Here is a 26,132-nt window from a genome sequence, read left to right as displayed (position 1 = left end):
CAAACCATATACCATTCCTTACAAAGCAAATCCTGGCAGAACAGAAACTTGTCTATATTGTTTAAAAATAAATAGGTCTCATAAAAATTAACTAGTTATAATTTATATTAGTCCCACGGACACTAGTTACAATTTATTTTCTGTTCAGAGGGATGTTTTTAATGTAACCAAACCCTGAGCTCTACAGGACTTCCTGACTTTCCATTTTATAACCAGATAAGATCTCCACTTGCTGAATTAAAACTTCCAGTCATTTCATCTTGGATATTCCATTTTTATAATCAACCTCTAAAATAAGCCTTTGTCCTTCTGCAGCTGAAATAATACTGTGCATTACTTAAAGCAAAATTTTCATTGTGTTTTTTTGGATATATCTTTGCATTTGATATAGTAAAACTTTCCTCTCTGCACTTCCTGCTTCAAACATACTTCACCTGTGGCTCTCTTAAAAATTCTACAACAGTTACCATAGAGGGACAACTAAGTTTTTTGCAAATTAATGTGAAAACAAATGGTGTTTGCCTTCAGCAAGGTAGCACTGCTAGCCTTGCTATTTTCCATGACTGTTTCCTTTTTACTACCAGAACCTAAATTTCTAATCATATGCAGAATATGTCTTTACTATTCACATCCTTCTAATGCTGTAAACTGTTCAATAAACTCTAGCTGCAGAAAAGTGCAGTTTCTAACTTCATAGATTATGCTACTTATTTTGGGTTAGCCATTAATCTTAATAAGATTAAATTTTGCTCTTGTCCAACATCCCCCCCCCCCACCCAAACATTAGCTCTTTTCATTTAGTCAGTAGCTATCACTCCTATTCCATGTTTTAAATCCCTCGGAGTTTATTTAGATTCAATGAAGCAGTTTTCCACCCATTGCACTAAACACTAACACCATAGCTTTCCAGGCAATGAAATGTGATATTGCATTAATTTTTAATAATAATTAAAAATTGATGCAATAAATTAATAAATTATAAATCAAGTAATTTAATAATTTAATCTAAATTTGTATTATTTATCTATGCCTCCCTTTTCTGGTTCTCCATCCCTAAATCAGACCTACAACCAGTCACTTCTCAAGTATTTTCTCCTATACAGCAGGGCCCCGCATTATAACGCAGTTTGCTTTACGCTAATTCGCTATAACGCTGTTCTTATATTATAACCCGTATCTGACTATAACTCTGTCACAGATCACTATAACGCTCTTTTACAGATTGCATTTTTGGCATATTTAACGAAATCGTTTCATTTGATGGAGTCAATAGCTTGAAAATGAATAGCAAAACAGCATTAAAACGTTTCCCACGCCGACTTGAGAAATTTTCCCACGCTCAGTGAAATTTTCTCGCACGCTAATTTATTTGCAGTTCAGTAACTTGTTACGTAGTTCCGAGATCAACATTTTAAAAAAAATGTTGAAGTATATTGCTTGTAATATTTGCGTTATATGCATTTATCCAAAGTCTAGTTATCACTCAGTACCGTATTAGACATTGTGCGAAATGGACAGTCTACTTGAACATTGTATCATAATTAATGCAACCAATGCAGTTACATTTTCGAAGAATTAATAATGGCCGATAAGAATGAAAAAGCAACAACGTCTGGGCGCAGTACGAAGACTATAAATGTAAGAAAAAGACTGAATTTGAAAATTAAATTAGACGTTTTGAAGCGAATCGATTCCGGTCAAAGACAAGCGGATGTGTGCCATAATTTAGGACTTCCAAGTTTAACTGTAAGAACAATTATAAAAATAAATAAAGAATTAATTTTAGCAGTGGGAAAGATAGCTGTTCCACTGCAAACAACTAGGGCTAGGCCGGCTATTAGGATTGAAATGGAAAGACTAACTAATTTTATTGAAGATAATATCCAATGCAGAATTCAGTTAAGTTAAATATTATTAAAAAAAAAAAAAAAAAAAAAGAGAGAGAGAGAGAGAGAGAGAGAGAGAGATTAGCCAATATGATGATCTGAAGAAAACTCACCTAAAAAAAAAATGTGGAACCATTTAAAACTAGTAAGGGCTGGTTGAATAGATTTAAAATCCAGGGAGAAGCCGCAAGTGCAGATCAAGGAGCCAAAACTTTCAAAAAAAGAACTGTTAAAATTATTGAAGAGGGTTATTATGGGTTATACTTCTCAACAAGTTTTTAACATAAATGAAGCAGGACTTTTGTGGAAACGAATGCCTAAAAGAAGTTTCATATTAAAAGAAGGAAAAAAAAACATGGCAGGTTTCAAAGCGGCGAAGGATCGGTTGACTTTATTGTTGGGTGGTAAATGCGGCAGGGGATTTAAAATTAATACCCCTTTTAGTTTATTTGGAAGAGGGCCAAAGTTCAACCCAAAATCGACACATTTTTCATGATTAAATCCGTCAATTAAATTCATGATGTTAATTGGAATTTTAAGTTTAATTTTGATATGTAAGTAGTTACCACATAATTATATAAGTATGTAATACAGAATATTTTATATGTACAAATATTTGAATATTAAATATTTTGACCTACATTTGTATATCTTTTCACTACTGTTTATTATTGATTAGGAAATATCCTATGGCACCGACCGAAACTCACAAATACATATGTTACCTTATGGGAATGCAGTGCTCGCTTAGCGCACATTCACTTAGCGCTCTGTTTTTACGGAACGAATTATCAGCGTTAAGTGGGGGGTCACCTGTACTTATAAACTGTCTCCCTCATGTAAGAAAACTAGATAACTGCTTCATTAATAACGCTGTTGCTTTCTACAACTTTGATTCTCTTGATGCTGATACATGGCTTATGGACACCATGTTCAAACAATAAAAGATTGCTGAACTATTAAGAAATGCCCATTATTTTGTAATAGGGCAAACTTGCTTTCTTGCAGCTAAATATACATCATTGCCATGTACTTAGACAATCAGCACTCGATTGGCCATTTACTATTTCATATATTATTATTATAATTAGTTATTGCATTATTATTAAGTATATATTTTTTACTTCTACCTATTTAAATGTATATTGTGACAAGTAAATTGATTATTTTTATTATTCACAGTAGAGCGTCAGTTATCCGGAATAATTGATGACAGACCTCTTGCGGATAGCCAAATTTTCTGGATAATTGAACTGGAAAATTTTCTGCTAAGGTAAGATTAAATAAATTTGATCTTATTATGCATTAGTTAGATTTATTTGTAAGGTAGGATTAAATAAATTTAATCTTACCTTACAATTAAATTAAATAAGATTAATTAAATAAAAAAAAATTATAAACCAATCTCGGAAAACAAACATCCATCCAGGCATTTTTATGATTTTTATACAAAACGGGAAAAATTAGAACTATTTTTAAATGCTCTCAGTTTTTCCCGTTTTGTATAAAAATGCCAAAGGATACCACTGCCAATTTGTCTGCAAAAAAGTTTCTTGCCTTGAATATCTAGTTCACGTATACAGTGTCTCAGTTTAAAGTTTTTCAGCCAACCTGTGCTTACCTTAAAATCTTCATTACCTATTGATTTTTGATTAAAATCCAATGCTTTTTCACACAACATTAGGCCAGACACTGGTTCACCTAAACTTCACTCTGAAGAAAACAAAAAAATAAAGTGAGTGCACTCTCTAAAGCACCATTTTCAGGTTTCGACAGTCTTTTTCCTGTTAGATCCTCCTTCACTATCCATAATTGACACATTCTGTTATAGCATTGGAATTTTTCTCGATGTCGTAAATTGTTGACTTCCCCATAAACTCTTTGGAGAGATTTCCTAAATTTTCACCTTTTCTAATTCTATAAATAATTTGTTTTTTTGTTGCAATTGCTAAAACTATGCATTTTCTTTTTTGTTCACGTTACTATAAAAAATTGAGAAAAATAATAAATCGCACAGTTTTGGGCCGATATTATCCTTACTGAATCTGGAGCTAAATTAATCTGAAATTCACTCATGGTTTCCAAGAAAACACAGTAGTCTCTGTGATATTTTCCTAAAGCACATTCCTGAAGGTCACAACCATAAAACAATTTGTAGTTTTCGTTTTATTGCACTTTTTGTTTGTACAATCTGTTATAAACAGGTAGTAAACTCGATCTTTTGCTTATTATAATCAAAATTTAACTTGCAAATGTGATCACTATACCCGGAGCTTGCTTACTGTACTACCTTAATTAATAAAAAAAAAAAAAAAAAAGAAGAAAGACCAGCCTTTCAAATTATTCCAGATAACTGACATTCGATTGTATTAGTTTTTGGCTAGCGCAGCAAAAACCTAGGGATTCCTTACATTACATGGCTAATACTAATCACATCCTAACCTTTCCTTATTTAAATAAACTCTAAAATCAATTGATCCACCGATTACAGAGAATTTGTAAATACTCCTTCTGTAAAAGTAATTTAAAGAATAAAAAAAAAAAAACGTAAAATATGACAGAAAGAAAAAAAAATAAAAATAAATTTGTAAATACTTCCTCTATAAAAGAGATCTAATGAGTAAAAAAAGCTAAATTTGTGTAATATGATAGAAAGAATAATAGAAATATTATATATCAACAAAAGTAAAAAAAAAAATTAACATACTTGATGAATGGGTGCTCCTACTTTACGATGAAGTTTAGCTTTCTGCTTTGCTAATAACTCCATAAATGGAGCTTGCAAGTGCTTTCCTACATATGGAATATATCTGTAAAAAAAAAAAAAATTCACTGAATTCTAACTAAATTTGCATACAATTTCCATAAAATGATCTAGGTCCAGCAGTACATAGGGAAGTTAACTGGGTAAGCATTTTATGGCAAGAGCTAGTTTTCAATAAGAAAAACTTAATCTGTGTAGAGCCTGCATTTGGGTTATTTATCAGGCTAATTTAATACAGTATCAATGTTATACTACACAGCAAGCATTTTTAAATGAAATGTAAGGTTCATATAAGGTCAAGACAAGGGCAATTTACCACTGTATGTTAGCATGAATTATTATTATTATTACGAAAAATCATGCAAATAAACATGTTATATAGCATCAGGATTTAAAAAAATGCCCACTCATTCCAATCACTTCCTATTCCACAATATTATATGTGGAACTTAATTCCGATCAATTACTCTTTGACTGAAAGCAAATGTTGCTATATATATATATATATATTCTGCAACCTCCTTTTTAAATTTAAATATATACATCCTTGTGCATGTTGCTCAATATTAAATAAGCCATCAGCATTTAGTTCAATCAACCCTTTTAAAGCCTTAAACACCTCAGACCCCCCACAGAGAATCCTAATATCCAGATATTGTAATTAACATAACCAAAGTCCTTCTCAATAAGAATATCCTTTTGTGCCTTCTAATTTTGTTTCTTTTCCCTTCATCCACTTCACGTGGTCTACATCGTTCCTAAAATGAAGTTTTCAAACCTGTAAGCGGTATTCAAGACATGGTAGCTATTGCTTTATAAAGTGGGATATTATTTCTTTATCCGTGCTTTGAAAGTCCTGTATATCACTGACAGAAACCATCCACACTGCTCATAGAACTTTATCAGACTATATCAGTGGTTCTCAAACTTTCTGAGCCCACGCCTCCCTTGACCAGTAAAATTTTCCCTGCATCTCCCTTGACTACCAGTAACTCACTGTATGTAAAATGTTGACATTCGTATGTGATTCGAAATACAAGGCACTTAGATCAAACATTGATTGTACTTCTGAATATGTGGTTACTATGAGCAGATTTCTGGCATTGCGTCATTCAGACTCATGCAAGATCAAAAAACGTGCAAAAATACAGTCAAGGTACATGATGCATTCTCTTCATCAAAAATACCAAGTATTTTCTATAATTATTTACACGTAAAATAATAATACAGATCAAATAGTAGTAGATAACTAAAAGTAAAAACAATCATTCTTAATACATTTTTAATATTTGCCATGGAAATCTTACATAAACTATTACATCGTCCGCGACACCCTCGGTAAATTATGGCACCTCTCCAGGGTGTCACGGTGCACAGGTTGAGAACCTCTGGACTATACAATTACTCCCAGGTATATATCATCATTTTCTACCCTGAAGACTTAGAAAAGACTGTTTTTTCCAAGAGTCAAAAAAGCAAGACAATTTCGATCAAATATGAATTTGTACAATAGTGAACCAAGAATACTACAAAACAGCTCTACAGAGATTGCACAATGCTGTTCAGAGCAAACAGTGGCCTTAGGGAATTTATGCTTGCATATTCAGTTCTTTTCATTCAAGAATTTCTTGCAAAGCACTCCATCACTAATGGCTTGCACATCTCCAACAAATGGTTTATTCCCTATGATTATTTTGTTTTCTAAGCTTTGTAATCCAGCATTTTCACTGTTTTCTCCATGAAGTAAAGCTCTAACAATAAAAAAAGAGACTATTTGAGATATGACATTAAAAAAAAAAAATTGTTTTGATTATTAAACTTTAGAACATATACTTTGAATCCTTTCATGGACGGACAGAGATGTAATATCCAAAATATTTGCAGAAATCTCTTCCTGCTATACAAAGGGTACTAGGAAAGTTTTGCAATATGACGCAACAATGAATCACAGGAAGCTGCTTGTTGCTGCATGTTGAGACATGTTCATACGTGCATAGTAGCTGCCGTGCCAAGTCGATGGGTTCAGTTATTCATTAGTAGTGAGAGTGTAAAGTGCTTGCGATGGCATCGTGGTCACGAAATGAGATAAGGACAGTTTTGCGGTATAATTTCGTGCGTGGTTTAACCATAGACCAGTGCTTAGAAGAAATGACTCTTGCACTAGATGATGATTGTCCACATCATACAACAATATTCAGGTGGTATAGAGAATTCCAAAGGGGAAATTTCACTCTGGAGGATTCTGAGAGGCCGGGAAGGCCACGAACGTCAGTTACGGAGGAAAACGTTACTGCTGTGAGGAAAATGCTTGACGAAAACAGGCGAGTGACCTACCAACAGATAGAGGATACTTTGGGCCTAAATGCACCAGCAATTCGTTCGATTATGCAAGATCATTTGCACGTGAAGAAACTTTGTTCTCTCTGGGTGCCGCATCAACTGACTGAAGAGCAGATGACACGACGTGTGACTTGGTGCCGGGAGATGTTAAAAAAGTTTGATAAGGAACAATCTCGGTATGTGAACAACATCGTGACAGGTGACGAGACTTGGCTGTACTATTACGATCTGCCGACCAAGGCTCAAAACAAAGTTTGGGTCTTTGATGATGACGACACACCCGTAATTGTCAGAAAATCCCGATCTGTAAAGAAGAAAATGATAGCTGTATTTTTCAAATCGAGTGGAATTGTGGAACGTGTCGTTTTGGACACGCAGAAGACAGTCACAGCTAAGTGGTATACTGAACAATGCCTGCCTAAAGTCATTGGATCTATGAAGAACCTGCAGCCAAAGTCAAGAATGGACACCTGGTACCTCCATCACGATAATGCTCTAGCTCACCGCGCCAAAGCCTGCACCGAATATTTGACCACGACAGGACTGAAACTTCTCGAGCACCCTCCCTACAGGCCAGACCTTGCTCCCTGCGACTTTGCACTGTTCCCGCATGTGAAAATGAAGCTAAAAGGGAGGCGGTTTTCCAGTGATGAGGACCTTCTACGGGCTTGGGACAACGAGTGTGCTTTACTCCCTAGTGAAACTTGGCAGAACTGGTTTAAAGATTGGTTTCGGAGGATGGAGAGGTGTATTGAATGTAGAGGAAATTACTTTGAAAAAATTAAATAAACAAAGCTGTATTGCAAAACTTTCCTAGTACCCTTTGTATATTCTTGAAAAATTGAATTCTGTCTGTCCATTCTTCAAACCAACATTTCTTTATATCAGTTTTTTTAATTTAGTCCCATGTTGATAACACCAAAAACCCAGTCACACCATGTGAAATAGTCAGAAACTATCTTATTTGTAAGTTTCCTTTTTTTCCTCCCTCCCCTGGATTTCTTCAGACAAGTTTAACAATTTCTTAGTTTCGCCATCAGAAAGGGCTTTTACAAGATCTTGATGGCATGTCTAAATACTTCACTGTAACATAGAATATAAGTTACTTTGTAACTTATACTCTATATGTTAAGAGTATTTTTTTTTTTTTTTTTTTTTTTACTTCAGTGAATAAGTTACAAAGTAACTTATACAGTGAAGTAAAAAAAAAAGCTGCCTACAATCAATAAACACTGACTCAGTTTTTCAGATCATTTATATGAAGTATAAGTGGACTGCAGTACAGAGGGAAACAAATTTTATAACTGGAAATCATGTCAGTTGTAGGTTTCCATAATGGACTTGAGGATCAAAAAAAAAAAAGTTTTTCAGACTGTTTATATGAAGTATAAATGGATGGCAGTACAGTAATTGAACCAGCACACCAGGAAAACAAATTTCATAATAAAAAATGCTGAAATTCATGGTACATCATCTAACCGAAAGAGGATTAAAAAAAAAACCCTCCACCACTTGACATTAACTATTGAATATAAGCATCGATAAATTTCAATTTAGCTTTTACGATTGTTCATAAGAAATGTAAATAGATGTCAACAAAATAATTGAGGTAACACAGTAGGAAAACAAATTCCATAATCGAAAATGCCAATGGGTGCAGTAGCCACAACATCAGACTGCTATGCCTTAAAATCACGTTGAAAGTTACAGATTTACAACAACTAAGGGAATTATTTGGAATGTGACACAGGAATTAGCAATTGCAAAGTACACCTTTCAGAAATGCTTCCAGAAGTTTCAGAGGCATGGAATTAGTGTATACAATGTAGGAGACTGCTTCAAAGGAGATCTACTAAAGAGCTGGTAAGCTTCATTTCCCATATATACGAGGGCTGTTCAATAACAAATGATCATAATTTTTTTTTATTCTCACACATTACCTTTATTAATCATTCATATTTTGATAGTCCTTTTTTCAAAATAGTTCTCATTTGATGAAATGCACTTGCTACAACATTTCTGCTATTCTTCAAAAGCATGGTGGAAGCTATATTTTGACATACGTTTGAAATTCGCATCCGATGTCTTTAAAACTTCTTCTGATGGTTGGAAACATTTTCCTTGCAAACTTCTTCTTTAACTTTGGAAATTACAAAAATTGCATGTGTACCCTGTACGCACAGAAGATGTTTTACGTGTAAACATCTTTGACAAAAATCAGAACCATTTAAAAATCGAACAGCTAGAACTGAAATCACAAGCAATGTAACGTTTTATGCCCACACTCAACTACTTATTCTATCAAATCAATGTTAGTGACATTAGCATCATACTTCAGTCCAAAATATTTAGTATGAACGATGTAATGTTTTATGCACACACCTGCTGCTTACTCTAGGTTAGGCCAATAGCCTAATTGCCCATTTGATTGTAGCCATTTGTTGAATAGTATGAGTGCAACAATCTGCATTTTCATTACATTCCATCAATAATTTTGACAATGCCAAAGTCAAGCACAGAGTGTTGTTGAGAGTATCGAGCAAGCCAACCTAAGAAAACAACGACGGAGGTAGCAATGAATGTGTGAGAACGACAAAAGCTATCAAGATTGCGTAAAAGATAAACAGAAAATCATCAAGCATTGAATTTAGCAGTGCCGCTCCATCTAACAACAATGTACCTGAAGTAAGAATTAATTATGTACAGCAGAACAGTTATCCAATTGCAGAGCAGATGAGTTTAAATGATCATCTCCTTTTATTTATACAGAATACTATTTACATAAGAAAGCCCATCGAGAGTTTGAAAGGGTGTTTATGAGAAATGATTTCTGTTCTATATGCTACATTTGTGATCATCTATGGTTCGAAATTGACACAAAGAAATCAGCTGCTAAAGATGTACCATTGATATGCACTGCATTTCCCGATGTTGATGGGATACTTGTGTGCAATAGTTGCAGAGGATCACTTAAGAACAACACCATTCCAGTGCTATGTAAGTTGAATGGCTTTGTATACCAAGAAATTCCATTGAATTTACCGAAGTTGGATTTAGTGACAGAGAGGCTTATTTTTTTCTCCCCCGATGGTATTCTCCACCTTGTCGCGGTGGGGGAGCTTGTGTGTCCCGATGACCCGGAGAGCTAAGTCGGCGGTAGCTTAGCTACTGGTAGGGCCTCCCAAGCCGGACAGATCAAAGGGTAGGGGCCAGACTAAGAGAGATACCCCGGCCCTCCAGGTTGGGGGTTGCTGCAACGGACTAGCTCCTCGTTCAGTGTAAAAAATACACAAATGCTAAACGACCTACAAGTGAAAATGAAAATGGACTGTACTTTCGGAAACGACTCAGCAAACGGAAAAGGACTATGATTTTGGGATGCTGGAATATTCAAGGCCTTTCAACTAAAAGAAACTTTCTTTCAGATGAACTGCAAAAATTCAAGTTAGACATCATCGTGTTATCAAAGACAAAGAAAAAGGGATGTGGAGAGGAAATAATGGGAGAATACTACCATTTTTGGAGTGGAGTTGATAAGAGTGAAAGAGCAAGAGCAGGAGTTTCTATTGCTGTTAAAAAGAAATTGAGACACAACATCAAAAACTGGCAATTTATTAATGAAAGAATGATCTCATTGGAATTGAAAATGTATGGGAGAGAAATATGTATTTTGGGAATATATGCCCTGACTAATGACACCGCCGATACCTTGAAGGATGAATTTTGGGAGGATCTGAGAGAACTAATAGAAAAAAATTCCTAAGAACAAAGAGATATTTCTAATGGGAGATTTCAATGCAAGAGTAGTAGGAACTAAACAAAATAGCAAAGTTATTGGAAGATTTGGAGAGAAAGAGAGGAATGACAACGGAGATAGACTATGCAATCTTTGTGAACAGTTCGACTTGAGAATAAACAACACATTTTTCCAACACAAGGATATCCATAAATATACTTGGTCACAGGAGACAAGACAAATTAGATCAGTTATAGATTACATTATTTCAAAACATTCAGGGACCTATGTACTGAAAGATGTCAGAGTTTATAGAGGAGCTGAATGTGGATCTGACCATTTTCTTGTTAAAACAACACTGAGGTGGAACTGGATTAATAAAATATGTGTGGACAACCAACAATGCAGGGCAGGAGAAATGCTACAAGTGGATCAATTTAACATTGACCTACTCCAGGACGACAGCATTAGAAACAACTTCACCCAGAGACTGGATGCGGCAATTAACATAGAGATAAAAGATAATACTGAAGAAATCTACGAATATTTAAAAAATACTGTTAAAAAATAGCTCATGAAATCCTAGGCAAAAAGAAGAGACAAAGAGGAGAAAGTAAGAGCTGCTGTAGAGGAAAAGAAACTTGCATATCAGAAATGGCTGGGTGATAGGAATGATGCATATAGGAACATTTATGTTGAAAAAACAGAAAATAGCCAATCGGTTGGTAGTAGAAGCGAAAATGAAGAATGGGAAAGGAAATGTGCAACTATTAATAGCAATTGGGCTTCAAGCAATCAGCAGAATCATGGAAGATCTTTAAAGACTTGAGAAAACAGAATAAACACAATGCTGGTTTGCAATTAATACATTTGAAAGACTGGACGGAGTACTACGAAGGACTTTTAAAAGAAGACCGGGAAGAGTTCAAGACGATGGAGGATTTTGGTGTAGAAGACTCAGGCTTAAAAGTTTCTGTTAGGAAAGTGGAACTCCTGCTAAAGAAGGAAGGAAGGAAGGAATGGCAAATCACCTGGACCTGGAGGAGTTTACATGGAACTTCTGAAATATGGAGGAAGAGGAGTGGCTGTTCTGATACAAAAACTGTTAAATAGTATACTGAGAGGAGAAGAAATACCGAAAGAAATGATAACAGGATATATTACATCAATTTATAAGAAGGGCGATCGGAAAAGCTGTTCAAATTACAGAGGAATATGCGTCTTGAATCTGCTGTTAAAGATCCTTGGAAAATGGATCAGGAACCATTTAGAAGCCCGAATCGAGGTATCAGAAGAACAAAGTGGTTTTTCAGCTGGGAGGTCATGTATAGATCATATCTCAACAGTACGACAGATCCTTGAAAAATGCCAAAAGGAAAAAAAAAATATTTATGATTTTCATTGACCTTGAAAAGGCATATGACAGTGTTCCAAGAAAACTTATGGGAAGCACTGAAAGAGGCAAATATTGATGGATAACTGATTAACATTATTAAGGCAATTTACAGGAATAATAGATGCAGAATTAAAGTGGGATCAGCTTTGTCACCTGAATTCCACACTTCAAAAGACTTATTACAAGGTTGTTGCATGTCATCAACACTTTTCAAAATTTATATCGACATCTGCCTAAGATCCTGGTCAAAAAAATGTAATAAAATGGGATTGCCGATTAATAAGAACACCTATATTCACAATTTACTTTTTGCGGACGATCAGGTGGTGATAGCACAAGACTTAGAAGATGCAAAGTATGCATCGTCAATTGTTTGAGGAATATAAACAATGGGGTCTAAAAATCAATTTTAGCAAGACTGAAATGTTGTCTTCAGGGCAAGGACATGTTCTAAATATTGCAGGTTTTAAAATCAAACAAGTCGATAAATTCAAATATTTGGGATCAATCTTACAAAGTGATGGATAATCCCAAGCAGAGATCAATATGAGAATTACAGACGGCAGAAAGGCTATCGGCATGTTAAACTCTGTTTTGTGGAGCAAAAATATCCTACATAAAACAAAGAAACTTATATTTCAAACGATTGTACAAAGTCTTCTATTGTATGGAGTGGAAACCTGGACATTGAATAGGCGAGCAGAAAACAAATTGCTCTCCACAGAAATGGATTTTTGGAAACTCTCAGCAGGAACTTCTAGAAGAGACAGAAAACGGAATGAAGACATAAGGGAAAAAATGGAAGTGAAAAAGACTATTATTGACATCATCAGAGAAAAGCGTCTAACATGGTATGGACATGTAAAATGGATGCAAGAAAACAGATATCCAAAGGCTATCCTGGAATGGATACCTCCTGGAAGAAGGAGAAGAGGAAGACCTAGGAGGACATGGATGGATGGAGTATGGGAGTGCATGACAGCCCGAGGCTTAACCGACCAAGACACCTTGAACCGCACTTTATGGCGGGAAAAAATTCCTAACAAGAAATAACCTGTAGGCTGAGGAAACCCATTGTAAATGGAAACACTCCTCTTGAAGAAGAAGAAGAGGCTTATTTTGCCTTGCTTACTGTTCATGCTAATAAGGTGCCTGAGACATGCATACAGACAATACGGCATTCTGGGCCAAGTGATCAATGTAATGTGCCTGTTTCAGTCAACACAGGGAAGGAGAATTGGTTTGACAAATACAAGAGACCACACCACTTGGATCATGTTACTCTGTCATAAAAGGTAAACTGCAGCCATTACCAACCCACTGCAGGATGAAAGCCTCCTCAACAATTCATGCTGAGGGAAATAGACCATAATCTGCCATGCTGGTCCAGTGTGGGTTGGCAGATCGACTGTATTCAGTAGTCAGGGGCTTGAACCCCGGTCTACTCAAAGAGAGTGTGCTACTGCACTGCTTCTCCTGACCACTCGGCTAATCTGCCATGCTTTGTTGCAAATTACACATATAGCATTAACGAGATCTGCAAGAAACGACAGTATCTATGCATAATACACTACTGACACTATGACTTGGCTCAGGATCTCAATGAGTACAAGTGCGAGATGGTAACGCTGCACATTCCATTTCGAAATGAGGAAACATGCTGTAAGATTTTACACATCAAGATTTATGAGGACAATGAAGAGCTCATACTAGAACAGCATAAACTGTACTGTAGGAACTGGACATTCGAAAATAATTGAAATATGTAAGACGATGTGCCAAGACGACAACAACCCCGACAAAACATGTGGTAACAACCTGCATAGCCTTGTAACGCGACTGTGAGAAGAACCCTTTCAAAACTTTTACAATCATCTAAACAGCGAGATGAATGAGAATCTGAAGCTTTCCATGCTCAACTGCAATTGCAAAGAAATGCAAAAACTTGATGACCAGTGAGGACTTCTGCAACTTAATGAGAATGGCCAATGACAAGCAAAGGATTCTACACATGCATGTAATTTGGAGTGTGTTATCTCCCAATCGCAAACAGATTCAAATATTCTTGATGGGCCCAGCTGGTTTCAGAAAAACATTTATGATTCGCCTCTTGATGGAAAAATATAACCACTTCAGTAATACAGACGGGTACTGTAACGCTTGAGTGACCCCGGTCTATAAATAGATAAAGCAGCGTGTCGCCGGTCCCACTCTCTGGCATGGCCTCAAATACTACGAACTCAAAGTTACGTGCCAACTGAAAGTCATGTTCTCATCTGTGTTAACCAAAATCGGTAATGGAGCTAAATTAGATCAAAATGGGCAAGAACTTATCAAGTCGAATTTCTTCACTCAAGAGGAAGCCGGTCACCTCTTCCTAAACAGTATACGACTCTACTTGTGAAATAATTCTGTCAATGAGTACAACCACGTGATCCTCAGGGCTACAGAGGAGAAAGTGGAATCAGTCAGTCGCACAAGGCATCTTCGTGGGTTGCATGGATGCAGAGCAAAAAGCACACATTCGGCAGTTACTCTATAAAATAATGGTTACTGACACTGGCGGATTACCCTATGAGCCCCCACTGGCCATCGGAAAGCCGTATATCATCAACACCAATGCTGACGTTACTGATGGGCTTGCTAACCTTCTTTTGATGACATTCGATCGTGGTAAATTATCCAACATCGAATACAATGATTGTGGCTCGAATTTACCACCTCGGCTAAGATCGGGAAGCTAGCTCACAAGACGAACCACGAGTATATCACTGAACAACAACTGCATAATCTGTGCCAAAAGAAATCACTTTCCTCTCAAACCAGCTTGTGCAATAATGATACAAAAGTCACAAGGCAGCATGTTCAATACAGTGGTTCACGAGTATAAAAAGGGGCACGACCAGCAGCTGGTTTATGTAGCTATGTTATGTGTAACTGACATCAATGGACTTTACACTGTCTTGCCGTTCGGCGACAAGAGATTCTATCAGGGCCTGAGAAATGCTACACCCACCACTGATCTACAAAATGAGTTTACCAGGCTTGCGACTAATCAGCTTCAAACAAGACAGGACAGCTTGCTCGAATTAATCCATGATAGGAAGAACTCAGTTCTCTCATTCAACTGCCAAAGCCTACAGGGCAGACCACGCCACCCTCACTGACACTGTTACACAGCAATGCCAAATCTTGCTGCTATCCAAGACTTGGTTAGAATATAATAAGTTTCAGGATCCTGAACTTTGATTGCATGGTTCAGTTCAAGCGTGAAACCAAATGGACAGCTGGAGCCACAATATATCACAACAAGAAGGAAGAGGGACACATTGTTACGCCATATTTAGATGTGATCTATCGACAAATGACTGGTCCGACAGTCATTATTCATCCCGTTTTTTTTTTTACGTAAACCCCAAACACGAGAGGTATCAGAACCTATAGTACTTAGTTAGTTAGTTATTTGGTTTTTAGGAGCATTAGCAACTAAGGCCATATTGCTCCGGGAATATGCAGTGGTCATTCGCTGACCTTTCCGCATCCTCCGTATTTGGTGGTGACGGGCTCGAACCCCGGTCTAATCAAGAAGCGTGTGCTACGCACTGCTGCTCCTTCCCACCTGGCTACGGAGGCGCCCTATAGTACTTAGTACCGTGCTTGGGTTGGAGGTTGAGAAGACAAAAGAAGATATTTGTTAACATTGCACTTCTGTAGACTGTAATTTTCAGGAAATACGTACGAAGGAAGGTTGTTCCAGAAAACAGCAGTTGAATAAATAAACGAGGAAGATGAAAAGTTTGTTCTGTGAGTTTGAACTTGGACAGTAAATGGATGTTGGCTGGTGGCGGCACGTGTTCGGACTGTTTTGAAAGAGAGAGCGGGAACTATAGAAGCCAATTCAGAAGAACAGTGCCCATGGAAGTATCTGTAGAAGAGGCATGCAGCAGAAACAGTACGTCTATGAGACAGCGAGTGGAGAGACTCTGTTAGAGATGAATCACTTCCCTCTTCTGAATGGAATCAAGAAGCCTGAGAGAGGCTTTGGGGGAACCACCCCGGATGTGGGAACAATATTCCATGGCAGGGCAGATTTGCGATTTATACAGAGTGGGCAGTTGTTTGGAAGAAAAGTAACACCGAGAGTGAAAGAGAAAACCAAGTTTTTTAGATGCAGAGAAAGCAATATTTGTAATGTGCTTGTGCCAAGAGAGATCAGAAGTCAGGGTAATCCCCAAAAGAGATATATCATTTTGCCTAGAAATCGGAGTGTCACTAAAGATAAGCTTAGGAGCAGAAGAATCCTTTTTGTGAGATATAAGACAAGACTGAGTTTTAGAAGGGTTGAAATCAACTAAGTTGTCTTTGCCCCACAGGAGAATTACCCGAAGATCGGCATTTAAGGAATTGGTAGCAGATTTTCAAGAAGTTAAAGCTGATTAAGCAGGGCTAGGTTTCTCAAAATGGAAAGGGGAAGGCAATGTGGTATAATCGGCAAAACTATGGATAGGATTTCCAGTCGATGGATGAAGGTCATTAATAAACAAGAGGAAAAGAGTGGGGGAAAGAATTGAACTTTGGGGAACACCGGCATTAGTGGAGAAGTTAGAAGACAGAGAGCCATCTACCATCACCCTCAGTGAGCGATCAGAGAGAAAACTGGATAACCAATTACTAAAAACAGTTGGCAAACCATAAGATGGAAGCTTGTTTAGAAGACCTTTATGCCAATAATGATCAAAAGCATTTGAGATGTCAAGAGCAACTACTTGTGTTTCACCGAACCTTTCCATTGAATTAGTCCATAAAGGGGTAACATAAGCCAGATTTTAACCATTGGATCAACACTGACGGAATCCATATTGGTGACCGTTGATCAGACGGAAGGTTTCTAGGTAGTTTAAGAGTTGGCGGTTAATTGATTTCTCCATTACTTTAGAAAGAGTAGAAGTAATTGCAATGGGACGATAATTGGATGGGAGGGATTTGTCACCCTTTTTAGGAAACGGCTGGTATGAGCAAATTTCCAAGCAGAAGGAAAAAACCTTTGGAACAAGAAAATGAAAAAAAGCGGCAAAGAATAGGAGTAAGTTCAGGAGCACAGGTTTTGAGAACAAGTGGAGAAATACCATCAGGACCTGGAGCGTTCTTAGCATCAAGATTCGTCAAAATCCTTCTGACATCCTTTTGGTGGAAGACCACAGGAGGCATTGAATGGAGCATGTTGGGAATGGTGGGAGGTATTTTACCAAGATCATTAATACATGAGTTGGAATAAAAATGGGATGCTAGCAGGTCAGCTTTATCCTTGGCTGAAGTGACAACCGAACCATCTAGTTTGGACAGAGGTGGGAGCAGAGATGGGCAAAAGTTGCGGCCAATAGCTTTGTCAAGAGACCAGAATGCTCGGCTACCATTAGGGCAAGAAACAAGTTTTCTACTCTTAGCCTGTTCAAACTCATTTGGACTGATTAATAACTGCTTTACAATTGTTGCGAGTTTTGTTGTAGGTAGAAAATGAAACTGAAGAATTAGAAACAAGCCAATTACGATATGCGACATTCTTCTCTTGAACAGCCTTAACACATTTATTGGAAAACCAAGGTTTAGATAAAGGACAAAATTTTAAAGTGGAGTGTGGGATAAAGGATTGCATTCCTGCAAGAATAATTTCGCTGACGTGATCTGAGCAAACGTTGACATCAGAAGTTTTAAAATAGTAATCCGACCAAGGAAAAGAAGAAAAGAAATCTTGCAGGTCATTCCATTTTGCATTCTTGTAATGACAAACAACACAAGGGTGTGAATAGCCATAAGATAAAGGCTCCATTGTGGAAGAGACAATCCAAAAATTTAATTATTCATACAGTATTTCCCCCCCACTTTTTCTTACCATTGAATACACCATGAATTATCAAATTAAAAGAGTAAGCTTATCTGCGAAAAGATCTAAACCTCCCAAACACTTCCTAGTTCATTTCACAAATATACGTGGTCTCAATTCTAATCTCAACGATGTCCATTTCCACTTGCAGTCTGCCAAACTCCATGTACTTTTTCTGACAGAATGTCAGTTATCGGTTGATTCAACTACTGCTCATCTCAGTTGCAAAACTATTCGCTGTATGATTCCTTTCGCCTGAAAGGTGGTAATTGTGCATATGTCCGTTCCGATATTCACTGTCAGAGACTTGGTAATTTGGAATCTCCTCTTTTCGATCTTCTCTGGCTTAAAATCTTTTTACCTCACCGTGTCAAATTCATCTGTTGTCTCTACCATTCTCCCAATTCCACTAATCACTTGGAGCTTTTTGACTTCCTCTCCTTACAACTTGACTTTCTACAGTCCAACTTTCCTTACAGTGAGGAAAGTTTCCTTGGTGATTTTAATGTTCACAACTCCAGCTGGCTTCCGTTTTCTAGTCACACCGACCCAGCTGGTCAAGATGCTGAGGATTTTGTAATTACTAATGGCCTTGCACAGATTGCTCATTTACCTACAAGAATATTGGACAGTCCTAACCATACAGCCAACATGCTTGACCTTTTTCTCACAAACAACCCATCTAAGTACACCGTCGAAGTGAGTGGTTCTTTAGGCACCTCATATCACAACTTGGTGATTATCTCTTCTCCAATGGAGCCTTTATCTCATGGCTACTCCAAACCTCGTATTGTTTGGTATTACAAGAATGCAAAATGGGATGGCCTGCGAGATTTCTTTTCTTCTTTCCATTGGTCGGATTACTGTTTCAAAACTTCTGATGCCAACGTTTGCTCAGATCATGTCAGAGAAATTATTCTTGTAGGAATGGAATTCTTTATCCCACACTCCACTTTAAAATCTCATCCTTTATCTAAACCTTGGTTTTCCAATAAATGTGCTAAGACTATTCAAGAGAAGAATGTTGCATATCGTATTTGGCTTGTTACCAATTCTTCAATTTCATTATCTGCCTACACCAACGCTTGCAACAATTGTAAAGCAGTTATTAATCAGTCCAAACTAGATTTTGAACAGGCTAAGAGTAGAAAACTTGCTTCTTGCCCTAATGGTAGCCGACCACTCAGGTCTTTTGCCAAAGCTATTGGCCGCAAGTTTAGCCCATTTCTGCTCCCACTTCTGTCAAAACCAGATGGTTTTGTTGACACTTCAGCCAAGGATAAAGCTGACCTGCTAGCATCCCATTCTTCTTCCAACTCATGCATTAATGATCTTGATAAAACACCTCCTGCCATTCCCAACACTCCATTCAATGCCTCCTCTGGTCTTCCATTAAAAGGATTTTGACAAATCTTGATGTTAAGAAAGCTCCAGGTCCTGATAGAATTTCTCCACTTGTTCTCAAAACCTGTGCTCCTGAACTTACTCCTGTTCTTTGCCACCTGTTTTCACTTTCTTATTCCAAAGGTGTTTTTCCTTCTGTTTGGAAATTTGCTCATATCCAGCCAGTTCCTAAAAAACGGTGACAAATACCTCCCATCCAATTATCATCCGATTGCAATTACTTCTACTCTTTCTATAGTAATGGAGAAATCAATTAACCGCCAACTCTTAAACTACCTAGAAACCTTCCGTCTGATTAACGATCACCGGATTCCGCCAGTGTTGATCCACTGGTGATATTCTGGCTTATGTTATCCATTTATGTACAAATTCAATGGAAAAGTTTGGTGAAACACAAGCAGTTGCTCTTTACATCTCAAAGGCTTTCAATTGCGTTTGGCATAAAGGTCTTCTAAACAAGCTTCCATCTTATAGTTTGCCAACTGTTTTTTGTAATTGGTTATCCAGTTTTCTCTCTGATCTCTCACTGAAGGTGATAGTAGATGGCTCTCTGTCTTCTAACTTCTCCAGTAATGCTGGTATCCACCAAGGTTCAGTTCTTTCCCTCATTCTTTTCCTCTTGTATATTAATGACCTTCTTCCATTGACTGGAAATCCTACCCATGGTTTCGCTGATGATAGCCCATTGCATTCCACTTTCCATTTTGAGAAACCTTGCCCTGCTCAATCAGCTTCAACCTCTCAAATATCCGCTACCAATTCCATAAATGCCGATCTCCAGTTAATTCTCCAGTGGGACAAAGACAACTTAGTTGATTTCAATCCTTCTCAAACTCAGTCTTGTCTTATATCTCCCAAAAAGGATTCTTCAGCTCCTATGCTTATCTTTGGTGACATTCCAATTTCTAGGCAAAACGATATATCTTTTTTGGGGATTACCCTGACTTTTAATCTCTCTTGGCACAAGCACATTACAAATGTTGCTTCCTGTGCATCTAAAAAACTTGGTTTTCTTTTTTCGCTCTCTGCGTTACTTTTTCTCCAAACAGCTGTTCACAATCTGCACAAATCGCAAATCAGCCCTACCATGGAATACTGTCCCCACATCTGGGGCAGTGGCCCTCAAACCTCTCTCAAACTTCTAGATTGCATTCAGAAGAGGAGTTAGGTTAATTGATGACTCTTCTCCATTCACTGTCTCATACACAATGTTTCTCTTCTGCATACCTTTTCTACAGATACTTCCATGAGCAATGTTCTTCATTGGCTTCTATAATTCCCGCTCTATCTTTCAAAACAGTCCGAACACATGCCGCCACCAGCCAACATCCATTTACTGTCCAACGTCAACTCACAGAACCAACTTTTCATCTTCCTTGTTTATCCATTCAACTGCCGTTTTCTGGAACAACCTAAGGGTTTGTTTACTTCCTTTGCCATCTCCTTTAATATAACTGGATAGATCCCATCCACTCCAGGTGCTTTTCTTATGTTTAACTTCAACAATTTCTCCTCCACTTTGCTCTCAGTTATTACAAAATCATTAAGCACCCTGCTACAATTTGATAACCTTCTGGCATTTTTAATCCTAATAACTCCTCATGTGTGAATGTAGATGCAAAATACTCATTCAGTTTGTTTGCTATCTGAGCAGGATCAACAGTCGAACCATCGTTATCAAGTGGACCAATCAGATTCATCCTTTTCCTTTTGGTTTATATAAGTAAAGAAATCCTTGCTGTTTTTCTTAGCATCCTTTGCCAAAAATTTCTCGTAATCTGCCTTCGCCTGCCTAACCTCCTTTGTGACTTGATACAGACTAGCTTATATCTGCCATAGGCTTCTGTGTCGCTTGATAATTTATATGCATCCCATGCATTTCGCTTCTCTGCCACGAGTTTCATTAGTTCATTTGACAACCATTTAGGCCTAAACTTTGAACAATATTTCGTAATAGGCATGAAACTTTCAGTAGCCTCCATGATTATTTCTATGAATGCTTCCCACTTAGAATTTACTATTGGTAACATCGTCAGTTGATCCCACTGTACAGAATTTAAAAACTGTCTGAGACCACTGTAGTCACCTTTACAGAAGCCAAAACCCTTTCCTTTACCCCTGATTGTAATTATATCTTTAAGTAAATCCCACATCAGTACACTGTGATCACTGCCACCTAGTGGTTCCTTTATCTGCAAATTCTTAATACACGAATGATCACCGCTGATAATCAGATCAAGCGTATTGCCCTCTCTGGTTGCCTCTCGAACAAGCTGCTGCAGAAATCAATCATCCAATAAATCCACAAAAGTGTTTTACTAGTGTGCGAATGACCAAACCACAAGTTCCAGTTGATATCTGGGAAGTTCAAATCCTCCATTATAAGACATTCTGATTTACTAGCCCACTATTTCTCTGTACAATTGTTCATTGTACTCATTTGAGTCATTAGGCCTATAGCACACTCCTACTCTTATTTTTGCTTTCGCAGTGCTTATGTCAACCTAACTGACTGAACAGTGCACTGTCTATCTATGTCAACTGGATGCACTTCCTTAGATTTTGTGTTTCTTAACTAACTAACTGAACTTAACTAACCAACTGAAGAGGATCAAGGTAACAGCATAACCCCCCCCTCTTCCTATCCTGTCCTGTCTATCCTTTCTGTATACACTGTACTCCCCAAATTCCAATTCTGCATTCCTAATATCTGTGTGACACCACATCTCTGCTATCCCAACATTTGGCTTTGATGTCTTGACCAACACTTCAAATTCATCAAATTTATTTACTATACTTCTAGCATTGGTATACATGTACCTATTTTTATTATTAGTTATCCCATATACTCACCTGTTTCATGATGACTGTCATCAGTTCCTGAAATCCCCAGCACCCCTGAACTCCAGGCCGCTGCTTATTCTAATAGAAGTAGTGCAAGAATCACCTTCACCTCTGTCTGCGGCTACTTTTAACCTTTTAGTCTGTGAATCCCACCAAGCTAACAGTTTTCCAACCCACCTAACACTGCCTCGATAGCATCAGCAAATATTCTTGCACCCTTTCTATTTACGTGTATCCCATCCCTGTAGATGCAGTCTCTCCTGTTAACAAGCACAGACAATGCTGAAAAAAATTCTATTCCTTAAGCCTTACACATTCCCTCCAGCACTGAATTGATTGACAAGGCACTCGTGTATTCTTTCCTATCGTGTCTGGGCAGAATTGCAGACACTTTCAAATTTAACATTAACTTACGACTTTTTTGCAATATTGACCTGTATTTGTTAAGTAAATCTGCAGATCTCCTACTCAATGTCACCGGTGCCAACGTGTACAACAATATCACCCTTTTGTACCGTTAAAAGATCTATGCTTCACAACGTCATCAAGTGTATTTGCCCTCAATCTGCATTCTGCCCAATCAATAGATGCCATATAGCACCTTAAACCGTCAGCTGGTTTATCTAAGTCTTTCCCACACCCAATGCACAAGGTTCTGAGCTGATTAGCTTTCTTTTCCTTGTATTTCCATACATGAAAATTTCTTGTCCCCATTCTTTGCTCTCTTAGCAAGTGCTTTTTCATACCAGCCTTAGCATCTCTAACCTTATCTGTAGTATTATTACAAATCAACTTGTAGCTGTTGTAGGCTTCAACATTTCATCTTTATGTAACTATCACATGCTATTTGACCGGCCAGCTCCACATTCATTCATCCATTTCAGCATGCTCCTCTTGCAGTATTTTTTTAATGGTATGTATGCATTCATGGCTTCTGTGTTTTTTGCTTTAAAAATATTCCCTAATTCAAGTGTATTTGTCCTCAATCTGCATTCTACCCAATTAATAGATGCCATATAGTGCCTTAAACCGTCAAAGTCCCTTCTTTTGAAGTTAAAATTCATGCCTTTATCTTTAACTACTGCAACATCTTTCTTTTTCTTCCAAATGACAATTGCATGATCACTTCCTCCTGACAATGGTTCCTGTGATGTCATCTGATTTGCTAGAAATGATCAGGTCAAGAATATTCTCATCCCTAGTACTTTCTCTAATGTGGTGGTACAAATAATAATCATCTATTTTATTTAAAAAAAAGTTTTTCTCCATGGTGAGTTTCCCTCCCACTTATTCCAATCAATCTGGGGAGCAGATTAAAGCCACCCATAAAAAGACATTCACCCTTGCTTGTCCATTCCTTCTGCATCTAAAGTCTCTTGTCATATTCTTCACAATCTTTTAGTCTGTAGATTACTGACACTCTCATTGTTCCTTTGCTTCCAATTAACTCACACCAAACAGATTCTATGCTGGGAGATGTAATTTCACTCAGTAAAAGCTATTTTTGCCCTCAGGCATGCTTTAATAAGAAGCATGACCACCTCACCCTTTCAATCTTCCCTATGTTTCCTAAATACATTATACATAACAGTGGAACTCATCATCACCAATTTCTAAGTGGCACTACATTTCTGTTAGCTATATTATATCAGCATTAGTTGTCCTAACCAAGAGTTCAAATTCAGCCACTTTATTGATGATACTCCTGATATTACTGTAGACACAGTTGAGATGAAGCAACCTTCTATAGTTTACTACCCTGACACATCCCTTGAATTTATTTAGGGTCTGTATTTTGCCTTACCTTGCCCCTCATTTGAAACATTGTTACCTTTAGAACATCTTATCAACATCAGCTGTTGTGGCAACAAATGAGAATTCATGAGGTGAGTGTAAGAATTACTTTGACCCATATCATCAGATAAACCTGGATCTAAATTACCCTTCTCTCCCCTGACTAACAGTTTCCCTGAATCCTTAGGGTATCCTCAATGATACTGGCAAACATCCTTGTAGCACCTTTGTTCAAATGAATACCATCTCTACAAAACAGATTCCTTATACCTACAAATGCAGGCAACAGTGATAAAAATTTCCCCTAGAGCCTTGCAGATTGCCTCAATTCAACCAACAAGGCTTTCAGCATATAATCCCTCTTATTGTGTCTGGCTGAAACTATAGACCCATACACATTCCGGCCTAACTCGCGACATTTTTTTTTGGCATAGTTCTATATTTATCCAACAGGTGGTTAGTCCCCACATGAATAAGAATTTCCTTTACCTAACTTAAAATCTGACAATCCATTGGTAATATCATCAGTTGTTGCTCCTGGCAAACACACTGGTTCTGGACCACCTATCCTTCATTATGAAAAATGTTACCCATTTCCCTGATAATAGTCTTTCAATAAAACTAGATCACCTTCGACCAGAGCAGTCCGCACCACTTGACTATTTTTTTCTGGGACCATTGATTGAGATGTTTAAGGCTTTGAATGGATGGATGAAGTTCAATGCTGATGGGATTCTTCCTCTTGCTCAGACTATGCACATTATGGGGCATAAACTGAAACCGAGGAAGGATGGTTGCAGAATAGATGTGCAGAATTTTGCCTTTAGCCAGAGGGTGGTTGATTGCTCTTTATAAATTATACCTAAATAAGATTAAATAAAATCAGAACCAAAAATAATTAAAATCATGCTGAAAATTAATTTCCTCTATTAAATAAATAAAATTACATTAATCTTAAACCCTTAAAGGGAATCTGGTTATCATCTTCCCCTAAGGAAATATATAAGAAGACACTAACCTGATTCGATCAACAACTTGTTGAACATGGTGTTCATTGAAGGCAATTATGACAAAAAGTTGCTGAAGATGCATCTTAATGATAGCCTTTCCCAGTAAAGTGGCACCAAAGAATGTCCAAAATGGAACTAAGAAGTGACCACATGTAATGCCTGCCAAATCAAATAGTGGATTTGGGATCTACAATAAAGAGAATAACATGATCACATCAAACTAAAGATAGCTTCATTGAGCATGATAAACAATTCGTGTATGGGACGGGTGCATGTGCAAACAATGCATTTTACAATTTTTATGATAAAGCCAATATTCTTTGCTGATTTGCAATGTAAATTTTCAGAAACTAATAATATAGTAAAAGCACATTATTTGAATATACACTAAAACAAAAAGTCCTCTCTAATCAGTATTATTGATGCTGATTATAGGGGACCATTGATATATGAATGACATAACTGCAGACAGCACAGCAGTGACATTACTGGGAAATATATGCAGTAGAGTGTCAATAATTCGAACTAATTGGGACTGGGGATAGTTTGGACTTCCAATTTGTTTGAATTTTCAAGCTTATCAAAAATACTGTTCTGGAACCTGAAAAAAGGTTTAGTAAGGTTAGAAATAAAAACACTGGCTTTAAAATCTGAGGGACCGTATAATTTTTTTGTTAAAATACAGTGCATTTTTACATAACAACGGTCCAGATATGGGTTCTCCTGAACTTCATCTCTCTGTGAACCACAAATAAACAGCATTCTAGAGGGTTGGGTTATTAGTTGTTCTCATAGCTTTTTTTTTCTGCACCACCTAAATCAAGTTGCAATGCAAACCTTTAAAATTTTGCAAACGAAGACCCACTTTCTCCCTTTGAAAGTGTTTAAAATCTCAAGTTTCGATTCAATTGTTAAAAATTTCTGCTTCCTTTTAAAAGACGAAAAAAAAACAAACTACAATACAGCAAAATAACATCTCTAAAAAGTCTCTTCGGAATCTTTTTACTCCATATCTCACTTGCACGTATTGTGTTAGTTGCAATTTCCACATGGCATGTTTTTGTTATTGAGTGACCT

The 26,132-nt window shown here is 37.2% G+C and overlaps 1 protein-coding gene across 1 annotated transcript in view; it reads right to left on the bottom strand.

Annotated features, from left to right (window-relative positions):
* Positions 1-26,132, bottom strand: part of LOC150080552 (vacuole membrane protein 1-like) — a 246,568-nt gene that overhangs the window by 17,966 nt on the left and 202,470 nt on the right. Inside the window, exons 11-12 of the mRNA XM_090381983.1 lie at positions 25,064-25,242; positions 4,594-4,696 (exon numbers count right to left, since the gene is read on the bottom strand). Of these exons, the coding sequence (XP_090238109.1) occupies positions 4,594-4,696; positions 25,064-25,242 (282 nt within the window). The remainder of the gene's footprint in view (positions 1-4,593; positions 4,697-25,063; positions 25,243-26,132) is intronic.

Source organism: Mastigoproctus giganteus, chromosome 9 (genome assembly GCF_048544385.1).
Source record: "Mastigoproctus giganteus isolate SK-2022 chromosome 9, ASM4854438v1, whole genome shotgun sequence".
NCBI lineage: Eukaryota > Metazoa > Arthropoda > Arachnida > Uropygi > Thelyphonidae > Mastigoproctus > Mastigoproctus giganteus.
Note: the sequence above shows the minus strand (reverse complement) of the source record. Positions and strands in the feature narration are given on the sequence as shown.